This window comes from Micromesistius poutassou, assembly GCF_964030765.1.
Source record: "Micromesistius poutassou genome assembly, chromosome: 7".
NCBI lineage: Eukaryota > Metazoa > Chordata > Actinopteri > Gadiformes > Gadidae > Micromesistius > Micromesistius poutassou.
The window spans coordinates 8837537-8851336 of NC_140277.1; the positions used below are offsets into that span (position 1 = coordinate 8837537).

General features: G+C 42.2%; 1 protein-coding gene across 1 annotated transcript in view; it reads right to left on the reverse strand.

Annotated features, from left to right (window-relative positions):
• LOC311350255 (cGMP-dependent protein kinase 1) overlaps positions 1-13800 on the reverse strand; it is a 43318-nt gene that overhangs the window by 25274 nt on the left and 4244 nt on the right. Inside the window, exon 2 of the mRNA XM_084470250.1 lies at positions 1536-1641. Coding sequence (XP_084326376.1) covers positions 1536-1641 — 106 coding nt within the window. The remainder of the gene's footprint in view (positions 1-1535; positions 1642-13800) is intronic.

The following is a 13800-nucleotide window of genomic DNA, read 5'->3' on the forward strand; positions in this document are numbered from 1 at the left end:
GCTGGATGGTATATTTTCAATTAAGAAGAAGAAACCCCTGCAGATGTTTTTTCGTCGCTCAGTGCTGCATCTGCCATTTCCTTGCTATGATTGGTTGTAGGCCTATCCAATTGCATCCAGAGGCATTTTGGTCTGTGCCCGTTGGTGACGCACTTTGAAAATTGAAAATTAACGGAGAGGTTCCAGACTAATTCAGTTAGCAATTCGTCTCGCGATGCCAGGCTGGGGGCATCTTGCTCAAGGAAGCCTACATGTTAGGCTGCAAACATGCGGTTAGAAGCTGGTGCATTCAGGGTGGGTATCCAACTCCCTGACAACTACACTATCCAAACCATCATTTCATAGTCCAGTACCACTCATGACAACCAGGTGCTATATTGTGGAGTTTTCTTCCTGCAGAGTTAAGGCCACAACACCCAATGCTTCTGCAAAAGTGCAAAGGGGCATCGCTCTCTAAGGTAAAAAAAACAACAGCTCACTAGTTTCCTATTTAGTCTGCGTTTCATATCCACCTACCAGTCTGAGATTAGAACTGTCTGTCACCCTGTCTGTGAGGCTGATTGAAATCACAATGATGCATGAGCCTTCTGACCTGCAGGATTATCTATAGAGCACACACACACACACACACACACACACACACACACACACACACACACACACACACACACACGTACATGCAGGCACGCACACACACACACACACACACACACACACACACACACACACACACACACACACACACAGTTACACACATATGTTCATGGACACACATACAAACACACAGAAGCACACCTGTGCACACAAAAAACTTGCTGGGATGTACGCAGAGAAAGTAAATAAGAGGAAACTCGTGGGCAAACTTGGTGTACAGCTGATCTGCCTCTCTGTTGAAGTGATGAGGCAATAGACTCACCCCCACCCCCTTAATACTGGACTTCATGCTGAATTTCGTCATACTTTATTTATTCGTCTATAAAGCCCAAGACACGAGGGCTGGCTCTGTTAGACACCATCAAAGATCAGGGGAGATGAGTCACAGAACGTTTTTAGATGTGACCGAATACGTTTTCAGGCGAGTCCGTCTTTCTATCGAGCAGTCTGAGACAGAGCAAACAATGCCACTCTGCCTTTAATGTGATAACCCACCCCCGTACCCTTAGTCTTGCTTTTCAAATCTTTATGCTAATACATTCTCCTTTGAACCGAGACGGGGAAGGGGGCGAACAAAGACCAAGAAGACGAAAGGGAAATGGGAGTAAGTAATTTTTAATTTTGTGAAAAATGTAAACGAGTGAGCAATTGAAAGAGCAGCGTTTTGAAACACAAAAACAATTCAAATGTTCAAATGTGCAAATGTGTTCAAATGTTCAAATGTGACGTCACTCACGGGGGGGCGGGGTGGCAAACACAAAAACAAGGAGTTGGAGAAAGTTGTAATAAGAAAAGGCTCAGGAGAAATTAAATCAGGGTCGCTATCTAGGTCATCCGTCTCTATCTGTGTCATTGTGGGATAGATTGTCTGCTTGGCTCACCTTTTCAGAAACTCCATGTACTCTGTGTGCTTTATGAGTCCTGTCCTCATCATAATCGTCTGGAAGCATTGCCGGTCAATGGCCCACAGCTTGACGTTCGTAAGAGCTGAAGGAAGAGGAAAATACAGTGTTGGAGAGAGAACGTAAATGCTTTTATGGTAACAGCAAAATAGACACAGTAGAAAATAATAAAATTCTTTTGTTGGCTCTCAACCTTCATTTCTTTTTAATATATGCCATTTGGTGTACCCTTTTATCTAAAGTGTTTTAAAATAGGATGAGTGCAAAGATTCCCAGCATGGGAGAGAATGTGTAGGAATGCAACTCCTAACCATAACATTGTTAGTGGCATGCTCTGCCAATGGAGCGTGGCATAAAGGCATAATGTACATAATGTACACCTTACGGAGCCACCCGGAAACCTGGATTACCCCAGCAACCTAGATAACCATAGCAATTCTTCTCATTTCATCAAAGATTCACGTATATCTATTATTTCAAGAGTAAAAGCATAATTGCTTCCATCATTTTGTGAAAATATCTTATTAAAACATAAGCTGTTGTCTCAACTAGACTGATGGTATTCGCCATAGTTTGATTTAGGCGGCTGATGTATTCCCTTATGGAATTTCCATTAGTCAGGCAAGTGGATAGACCTGACAAGCTTTATCCTTACACAGGTCATGATGACATCACACTCTGGTGGTCTCTAATTGTCCACCAATGGGAAACAGAAACAGAATGACTGCACAGGAGTGGGCTAGACTTCTGGACAGGTTTTTTATGAAATGTTCTTTTCCGGATACCAGCACAGAGGGAATGTTGGAATGTGTGACTGCATGAGAACTTCTGATCAACCAACCATGTCCCCCCAAAAGGTGAACTTAAGGAAACATACAGAGACAAAAACAACAAAAGGAAAGCCCAGGGATTAATAAATAGTTGTGTCTTTTTACTCATTGATTAAATAAATAACAACGAACACTGTGGTGTCTATTCACGACAGGGTCATTTTACGACTTATTTTATGTAAACACTTCATTGTGTTACACTTCATTTATGTAAACACATCCCCAATGAATGCCGGGCAAGCTATGGAGGCTAATGGTTTCAGCTCGAAGCTCTCAAGCATGTATATGGCTAAACGTTAACACAGAGCTCCCGGAGCATGAGGTCACCATGTAAATATTAATAAACACAATACATGAACATAATGTGTAGTCAGACAGTGGTCCAATGAAAGGACGACAGGATGGGAAATCACTTCTGTATTTCACCAGACTTGTGGAAGTTTCTTTGCGTTATAACCTACAAAAAAACATACCAGAAACACATTCAGCATAATACATAGAGACATACTTCTCAGTGGAAGGAATTATAAGCCCACGAGTACATTCATATTTTCTCCCCATTTGGCCACAAAAAACCCAAATCTAAATCGGTGCCACACCACAGGAGATCTACCCTCATTATGGGAGTTCTGATGCCTGCAGAAGGGAGACCCCCACCAAATCTTATGTTCCCCCTTCCCCCTGTCCCCCCTTCCCCCACCCTCTAGTAAATCCCACCAACCAACATCAGTACACGCAGAGACGCAAATAGCTCCCTCCATGAGGTCTGTGCAAAAAAGCACAAGCATTGACGCACAGCATAAGCAGCGATTATCATAACCTACAAAGTCGGCATCCATCTTTATTCATACGCAGAAGCTCCAACCCATGTAGACCGGGGAAACTGAATGCTAGAGGCAAATTTGACAAAAAAAATTCAGAGAGTTTAACAGTGGACAGAGTAGTTCCCAGGTCAACAGAAATCCCAAGATCAACAGCTCAACATAAGCTTACCCCGCCCCCAAGGCCTTTTCTAAGCTTTAGGGTAAAACAATGAATCCAGATTTACAGAGAAGGTCATGCTATCTGTCCACAAGTGGATCCATAGAACAGTAAAACGTAGTAGCCGCAGACACACAGTCTACAGCTTGTAATGAAAGAGAAAATATGTGATATTGTCTTTATCGATATTACAGATTTTAAGTTTATATGTATTATATATGTTCTATATATTGTCTTTATGTTTTAAGTCTTTTAATTACTGTTGTGTACTTTCTGCTGTGACACCCCCATTCTCTGTCTGCGATCAATAAAGTGTATCTGGTCTTATCCGTCTATCTTATAACAGTGTTGGTGCAGTCCAATCTCTCTTCTATTTCCCTCTGTAATGCCTGGTTGCTCATTCTTTGTCAGGTATAAACCAACCTATAGGTGACTCATGTGGGAGGCTATACAGCTGAGCAGCACACCAACAGCAGCATAATTGCTTGGTGGTAAAGTGTGGGAGTGAGGGCTGCTGGGAAATAAGAATTGTGGAAGCCCACCTCTAGGCCGCAAGGTGAACCACGAAAAGTCTTTTAGAAAAGGAATTCCGCTCCACAGGCGTGCATCTACACAATCTTTCGTTCAGAAAAAAAAAAAAAAAAACAGGCAACAGACATTTTCTGTTGCATGTGAGTATCTTAAGGCTTTTAAAAGTTTAGGTACTAACTTTAACTTGGAGCAGTCAACATTTGCATCACTTTGCCAGTATGTATGCCACCTATATGATCAGCCAGCTGCCGAAAATGTTAATGAGGCTCGGTACAATGCTTTCTGTATAGCATCATCGGCCTTGCCAGAATTATCCATTCCCCTAGGCCTACTTCTGTTGCCCTCCATCAGCACTGCAAAAGGGCAAACTACCAGGCTGTAATAATGAGGTCCTGTCTCAAAAGGAATATCAGTGCTCCATCGCCTGCTGGATATGGTTGGCAAAATAGAGGATGGGAACTTACACGTCACCTGGATGACAAGAAATCCGGCCCCTGACAGTGTTTTAAATGTGATACACTGCAGCTGCAAGGAGAGTGCCTGTGAGAAAGGCAGATGTTCCTGTTTCTCTGCAGGACTGTGTTGCACTGACTTGTGTCGTTGTAGCAATTGTGCAAACACAAAAGACACAGAGGAAAAGGAAGATGTTAACTGTCCGGACACTGACAGTGAGGACTAGAAGTGTCTTATTGCCTTATTCCTTATTCTGTAATTGTATTGTGTAAGTTTTGTAAAGTTGTCTTTTCCATATTTTTATAAAGATTGTTTTTATGGTTGATCAGTGTTGTTTTCATTTGTGGATGGATGAATGAATGAATGAACGAACGAACAAATGGTCATTGGTGTAAGTACAATTATTGCCTTTTATTTATCTAAATGACTTAACATAAAAAGTTCACCTTATGGTATATTTGCCTCATTGTTCTTCTTGCACACAGCTATGTATACAGTCAAGTCAGTACAGGGTTCAACCCAAAGCGCATAAATAGACAAAACAAAACACAGAATACCTCAGACTTAATGAGGTCTTAGTCATAGGAAAAAAACATGACATAAAACAAACATACAGCACTGTTTAGAATCCATTTGGCCCGGTATCGGTAATGTTGAATCTAACCACGGGAGCCGCCATGTTGCAATTCTGTCTACCTTATTGGTTTAGCACGATCATGTGTCGAACCGTGGCACCACTCGCGACCAAAATCTTATTACGCTCTGAAGAAACTAGTTCTGCATAAAACATAGACGCACAGACTGGAAAATCAGCGACAAACTTTTTTTTGGTAGTTTAGCATGACCTGTTCTTTTTTATGAACTAAAGCTTGTGTAGATGCACGCCTGCGGAGCGGGATGAAACCATAACAGGGTTCACCTTATTGCCTACTCCCCGTCCCCAGGCAAGCAAAGTACTGTAGGTACTATGTTTTGTGGAGACTCTTGATGTTTAAATTGCTGTGAGACTTAGGGAGTCATGTAAGCTGGTGAGCCGGTTAGCTCGTTGCACGCTTGACAGTTCTTGCAAAATGGAACCCGAATTTGGTTCCTCCCAATCTTGCCTGTGTTTGTCCAAATTATATAAAAACACAATATTCTGTTGTACAAATCAGGATCTTCATCAGAAAGTCTTAATGCACTCACCTACAATGCTTCTAGCACAATCTTTTGTCAAGTTATTTTTGATTGTTGTTTGATTGTTGCGTGTGTGGTGTCGTCAAATCATCGCAATATTAAATATGTTTCAAAATCCCATTACAATACACATTCGCGTTCAGTTCGTCATGGTATTGTACGGTAATCGGTCTCAGGAAATGTACCACTGACTATCATGTAAACATGCGATGGGCTGTTACATTATAACACTGTCAAAAGCCACAGTTTGTAATTATATGATTCAATTTGTTTCTTTACAAATTGAGCCCAAGAGACACCAAGGCGAATACAAACCCAGAGTGGGAGCAGAGACATTTTGATGTTGTTCAGTTATAAATAGAACAGTTACAACAGTGGGCCTAAAACTGCTTCCTCGGCAATCATTAGTCCCAATCACATAAAACAACAATGTTCAGTTGATTGTTGAGTGTGGGCAGGTGTCTCTGTCTCTTTGAATGTCACGTTTTGTGTGTGATTGAGTGGTGTGTGCATACGTGTGTGCATGCGTGTTTATGAGTGTGTCTCTGCCTGAGGCAGGAACATAAGCAACAACTCCACAATACTTTGCAAAGAACAGGTAGAAAAGATGAAAGGCACTAATATTATCAATATTATCAATATTCTCAGTTGAAATATTCCAACATCATTATTTCCATCTCTGTTTCTCTCTCTCGCTCTCTCTGTCTCTCCATCCCATTCAGCCTCTATCTCTCTCTTTCTCTCTTATTATAACCCCGCCATGCACCAGACTCCCATTTGTCAATCTCACCATGGCTGCAATTAAATCATTGTTCCATGAAGGGGCGGAAGTGTTGTGAAACCTTGGGAATATTGATCATCACCAGCCAGCCCAGCTGAGCGTTGTCTCGGCCTGCTGTAGGCTATTGAGAGACTCACTAGACTGGATTTAACATGTTGCACTTGCATATATTGCATACTATTAACCTGGGGTGATGCAGCATGGCCAGGAAGGGGGAAAAGTCCCTGAGCAAATTAAGGTGGGCGCCCACCGTGAGAACGTGCTAAATTAACTCCTTGCACAGGGACGTCAGACCCGTCAGCCCCGAGATGATACTCAGAATCTGTCAAAGTACACCTACTCGGGTATGTCTCGGCAGCCATTGTTGCCGTGATCCCTTCCCATTGTCAACGTGTCGTTTCATAGCATAGTCGTTTCATAGCAGAGGAGGGAGTTCATTCGTACTGTTCTTCTTCCCTTTTGTTCTGAATAAATCGCACACGCGCAAGCACAGAGACGCATCTGCACACACCCACAGGCATATATGCATGCACAGACAAGCACATGCACACACACAAACACACACACACACACACATGCACACAAAAAACACAGGAGAAAAGTGCACACATTTACACAAAGCAAAGCAACGTCAATAATCACAAGACCAAGACAAACACCAAGACACACACACAAACAGACAGGCACGCACAAAAAACTCCAAAACATTTAATAAGACTGAAAGATCACACGACCACAGGAACTCCATTCCCCAGAGTCCTTTGCTCTGCATGCTTTCCCAGAGCATTAAGTGAGCACATTCAGCTTTGGAAAATAGCCTACTCTCTCATCTCACCAGGGCAGTATTCCTGCCTGCTGCGTTCTATTACATCGTACCATGTCTTCTGAACACTATGGGGTCTGCACAGAGTCATTTCTCACACCTTCACATACTTCTGATCCTATTATGGAGACTTAAATCCCACTATGCAACATTTCATTTATTAGAACAATACCCACTAAGACTTTTGAAAAGATTTGAAAATGGATCAATACTTTATTAGGTCATGTAAATTGAATTTGTATAGCCCTTAATCACAGTTAGTCTCAAAGGGCTTCACATGGCCTACATTTTACCACTCCCCATAACACTAAGCCTTCTAAAGGGCAAGGAAAAGCCACCCTCATTATGGAGAGAAGAAGAAACCTTAAGGAGGAACACATATGATGGCTAGGAGCACAATATGTTCCAAAATGGAGGGATAAGAAGAACTCAAGGTCTTCAAGAATGACATCCAGGCACCAGATGGTTTGAGTTCATATCTTCAAAGCATTGCATTGTTGAGCATTGCCATGCTATCCTGCTAGCCTAGCATTGCCTTGTTCCAGAGGATGCCTGTGACTCCCCTGTAGGCTACCACTATAGTTAGCATGTTGTTAGTTAATTAATAACATTATTACATTAATTCATTCATTGCATATATATTGCGCTTTCATGTTTTTCAACCACTTTACAAAGTGAGTGCACTATAAAACTCATGAACTACTGTGACTAGAATCTTAGGCTTCCTCATGATTTTTTGTTGAGCTTAAATTTATGAATACATTTCTACACTATTACTATTATATTGTGAAAGAGGTATTTTCCTATCACAGCCACACCCTAAAAGCTTTCCCCCTGGAAGCATTTTGAGTGAGCGCTGTGTAATGGAAGATACATTCAGATATCTAAACTTCCTGAAGCGACATGAAAGGGTGCGGACATCGCCGCTGTTTGAATGGCTCGCTCGTAGCTAAAAGAGCAGACCAGATGAAAATAAACATTTTATTATACATGAATACATTCATTAATCATGGAGGCAGAGGGACATCTGGGATTCTTATCATACACGCATTACGGGCACATTTAAGGAGTATATTTAAAATATATATTTGAATATTTACAATTCTAATTTGTCTTTCCATTTTAAACTGAATGAATTGTTGAAATAAAGTGGTTCCTGAACAGCAGCTCTATTGGCAGAAGGCTGCAGGGCTCTTTGGGAGGGGCCCTTGCCCAACAGGGGCCCCGGGCTGTAATCGCAACAACCCAAAACATTTTGAACAAAATGTGCGCTGTCATCAGCGGAGAAAACCAGAAGCCGTTTAGATATTAAAGTGTCATGGAGATTCTCTCAGTGTCAAGGCCATTCTCTCATGGAGAGAATGGCCCAGCGTGCATAATCGCCAAAGGCTAAAAGTGAATTATTTTTTTATTTCTGTTTAATTTTGGTGACGGCTGCCAAGGCAACCGTCGGACCAGAGCGAAGTGGGGGGTTGAGGGTGAAGAAGCAGAATGCAAACAATGTGAAGCACCAGGAGGACAGTGTGGTCCGCAGCGCTGTACTCAAAGTGTTCCGCTAGCACATGTTCTGCTAGCGGCCATGTCTGTCCCTTTTTGTTTTGCAATAATAATGTTAATCATAACAATAATTAACTCCTTTGGCGCACGCTTTTATCAAGAATTCTTACATTAGCACAAGTGTCTGCATGATCCCAGTGAGAATCAGACCCTTGAGCCAGGCAGCAGAGCTACTAAGCCTTTTTGTCAAATCTATTCATAAGTTATGGATATTCCAATCCAGCCCAGAGACAAACCATAGATTATTTCATTTCAATCACTCATACCAATCTTTTTTGTTAAATGTTCATTAAGAAGGTGACTTCGTTTTTTGTGAATAGGCTAGGACTTCTATTCTATGCTAAACAGATGAGGGGGCTATTTAAATGAGTATGCGTTACTGCGTGTACATTGATCTTTCCTTTATAGACACAGCCAAAAACCCATATAAAAACGGCAACCTACATTTGCCACATTGAGATGCATTTGGCCATTCACTTGGGGACTATTTCTATCGCATTAATAATTCAATGATAAGGTTAAGAAAAGGCATACCAGAGGAACTTTGCTTGACTCGAGGATGTAGAGGTTCATGTTTTGGCTTTCTGTTGGGGCAGGCCATTGCTGATGAATATTAAAATCTCTGAAATATTTAAATGAAACTGAAACCAAAAATATCAAGCAGAAGTCTCTGGGGTAGTTCCCCCCTGTGCTTTGTGATGACCTGGTCTGTTTCTTCTGTGTGTATGCCTATGAGATGGCATTAGCCTACTTGTTTATGTAAAACAAATTGCATTAGAGCAGCAAAGGATGGACCCCAGCTCCAAAAAACCGTCCCTTTTTGGGACTGGGGACCTAGATATCCATTTTCATAACAACCAAAAAGAATGTTAATTTTATTGTGCATCACTGAAGAGATAGGGACTACTTCCTGTTGTAACTGGTTGACACTCAACAATACAAAGTAATTTCCTGTTTGTGTTCTAAGCCCAAGTGTTGGGTTGTATTTGTTATTGTGCTGTATTATTATTTATAATATTCCTAATCAACAACATACTAATTACATACTCAGTTAAGAGACAGCCTTTTTCCCAGAAGACTTAGTGAGCTTGGAGCAGCATATTGCTCATAGATGGAAAATCGCAGTGCATTGTAGGATAAGGACATTGAAAACTGAACCCAGAACATATCTACTGATTGTAAAACACCTTAGCTGCCAGACAATGACACCACCCGAGGTCTGACACTAGTCTAGGAGGGAATAGGATGGAGGAAAGAAGTCTCTGTATCGCCATGAATGTTGAGAGGAGGGTTATTATTTCCTGATGAAGACGAAAACAATATACTCTTCAATCAAATGTCAGATGCTTTTATCCAAAGCGACTCGCAAATTCAGATTTTTTGACCATTATTTAATCAAGTACCTTTCGGCGTACTTGAACATCTTTGACACAATACGGCACATGACATTTTGAAAAATACGAAAAAGAACTGGATGAAAAAGTTGACAAAACATAAAAAAGCCATTGGTCTCTATTCTGCACCTCAACCCAATCATTCTGACATGGTTTTTTATGGTACCATTATGTCCAGTCCATATTGAGACCTATAAAACTGTTTCACAAGAGAAGGGCAACATGTCTAAGCATAAAGCTGTGGGGCTTTTCCTAAAGAAAGATTATCTTGCTGTGTGTGTGTGTGTGTGTGTGTGTGTGTGTGTGTGTGTGTGTGTGTGTGTGTGTGTGTGTGTGTGTGTGTGTTTGTGCATGTGTGTGTACGTGTGTGTGTGTGTGTGTGTGTGTGTGTGTGTGTGTGTGTGTGTGTGTGTGTTTGTGCATGTGTGTGTACGTGTGTGTGTGTGTGTGTGTGTGTGTGTGTGTGTGTGTGTGTGTGTTTGTGCATGTGTGTGTACGTGTGTGTGTGTGTGTGTGTGTGTGTGTGTGTGTGTGAAGCAGTGTCTCTCTTGAGGTGTATTAACCTTTCTGTCCGTCTAGGGGGCCCAGAAGAGCTGCTGGCTGCCAGCACACCTGAGCCCTGCATGGGACTCTCAACAACAACAGCAGCAGGGGCCCCACGTCTGACACACACACACACACACACACACACACACACACACACACACACACACACACACACACACACACACACACACACACACACGTACACGCACACACATTCACACACACACACACACACACACACACACACACACACACACACACATTCACACACACACACACACACACACACACACACACACACACACACACACACACACACACACACACACACACAATTATACACATCTACACACAGGTGCATGCACCCACACAAACACACACTAATGCACGCACACACACACGCTAGCACATGCATATAGATTCTCCTACATACACACACACACACACATACACATTCTCACACACACTCATACACAAGCACATACACACATACACATATCACACAAACGCACATACATGCACATGTGACATATAATACAGAATACATATTTCCAAAAATATCTCATAGAGAAAAGTAACCAAACATAATGAGGATCATTCGAAAATGGATAACTTAAAACACATACAACTTAAGTATAGCAGTTCAATGACAAACCACTATTTTCCTATTTGCCGGGTTCCAAAACGTGCATTTCAATCACATTAACGGTGTTGCCATGGCAGCCAATGAAAGCAAAGGCATGTTATGTATTTTTTGTTTCTCGCACTGCCTCTTTTAGATACTGTGAATGCAAATCTGTCCTTGTCTGCTGTCACGTTCTACATACTCTTTCTCGTATAAGCTATAATTATAGCATAAATCCTTCCGATTTGTTAACCTTGTGAACCAAAACACCCCAATAATATCGTTTGAATGAATATGATATTATTAGTCTTCTTTCAGGAAGACTAATAATTGTATTTAAGACCAAATAATATTGTACTTTTCTGTCATTTATCTGTCCATGCAGCCTACCTGTCCATGCAGCCTATCTTCCTCTGGACCGTTCAAACCATTATCTCCCCATGAGTCCATCCAAACAAACATCCTATATCCATCTATTCCCCATTTATCAGCTCAATAGATAGAATAGTTAGAATAGATTGATAGATTGAGCAAGAGCACTTCAGCTTTCGCAGCCACAAAACATATTCAGTGTATCCTTCTTATAATGTTACCAGACACTTACAATAAATAAATAAAACTCTATGAGCCAGTGGCACGTAAAAGTCCCTTTGAGCGGACGGGGTGCTATGGCCTGCCATAGGGTGCAGTCGGTTTGAGGCTGGGATGGCTGAAGCGCTCTCTCTCAACATTGGACGATCCCCAAGTGAACCCCCTGTTTCAGCTTGGATTTGAACACTGAGATTTAAAAAGAAAATGTGTGAAAAAAAGAGGTGTTATCCCCATGGTTACGAGTCCACAGCAACTTTATGACACTTTCTTTAGCACGGTGGTTGTGTATCAGCATTATAACGAGCGACTGATCAGGATCTACCACTGCTCGGAAGAGCTCCACACAGCGTCACGCCGTGGCTCTGTCATACTAAAGCTGAGAAGCTAGATCCTCTCTGAGAAGCTCAATCCTCGCTCAAACACCGCCATCACCATCCACCACTGCCCAGACCGAGCTCCACACATCCAAAAAGCACCTCGTGGCCTGAGTCTGTTCATGGTGACGTCGAGGAGTCATGCCCCTTTCAGGCTTATCCTTGTCCTCACTTGACCAGTGTGGTCCCAACCCTGAGCACGCTGTTCCCCCTCCACACGTCCTCGGTGTCGAAAAAGCCCGAGTGCACTTTACTTTATACAGCAGATGGACGAACCGAAGTCGAACCGAAGGACGCGTCTAATCTTTCCACAGATACCCATCTCTCTTCAGGATGCTGTGGGTTGCACACTATGTATAGAGAGGCATCCATCAGACAGGGGCAATCTAAGGTTACATAACCATTAGCCGTCAATAGTCTGCAATGTAAGTGGGCAAATTGGAGGGAAAACAGAGGAGATGAGGAGGAAGCGTGGCGTTGCAGCAAAACAAAGTAGAATTTAAGTACCTACTGCTGTTAAATTGTCTGTTGTGTTGTTGAGGTCTGCTTGTTTTTACCGGACTCTGCGTGGGCGGGTGGATAGTGCTTGGTTGTCTGAGCTTGCTTCATTGTGAGAGAGAGAATCATCAGCAGGGAGAGGAGGCCGGGTCGTGGGGGTTCAGAGCAAATGCGTTTTAGAATCGCACGCGCAGAGGTCACGTGCTGAATGCATAGATCACCGTCGGGTAAACTGCATTGTGGATGTGCTGTGGTGTATGCATGTATTTGAAGGCCGACAGGTGTGTTCACATGTATATACTTTATGCATATCCATGGTATTACTCTTTCACTGTGTCTCTCTCTCTCTCTCTATATATATATAAATATACACACACGCGAACACACAGCACACTAAACAGACACACACACACAAGCACACACACACAGCACACACAAACATACACACACACACAAACAAAGCTGCCGGGAAGAGTAAGTAAGTCAATTGAGTAAAGTAATACCATACCCCTAAGCAACAGATTTTCATGATCTAAACACATTGGACTGAATGCTAGCCCCAGTATAATAGAGCCTTTATGCTATACCCTGTATAGTGGACCCTGTATAGTATGCTCACTATAGTAGACCCTGTATAGTAGACTCACTACAGTAGACCCTGTATAGTAGACTCACTACAGTAGACCCTGTATAGTAGACTCACTATAGTGGACTCTGTATAGTAGACTCACTATAGTAGACCCTGTATAGAAGACTCACTACAGTAGACCCTGTATAGAAGACTCACTACAGTAGACCCTGTATAGTAGACTCACTATAGTAGACCCTGTATAGAAGACTCACTACAGTAGACCCTGTATAGAAGACTCACTATAGTAGACCCTGTATAGTAGACTCACTATAGTAGACCCTGTATAGTAGACTCACTACAGTAGACCCTGTATAGTAGACTCACTATAGTAGACCCTGTATAGAAGACTCACTACAGTAGACCCTGTATAGTAGACCCTGTATAGTAGACTCACTATAGTAGACCCTGTATAGAAGACCCTGTATGCTAGACCCTGTATGCTAGACCCTGTAT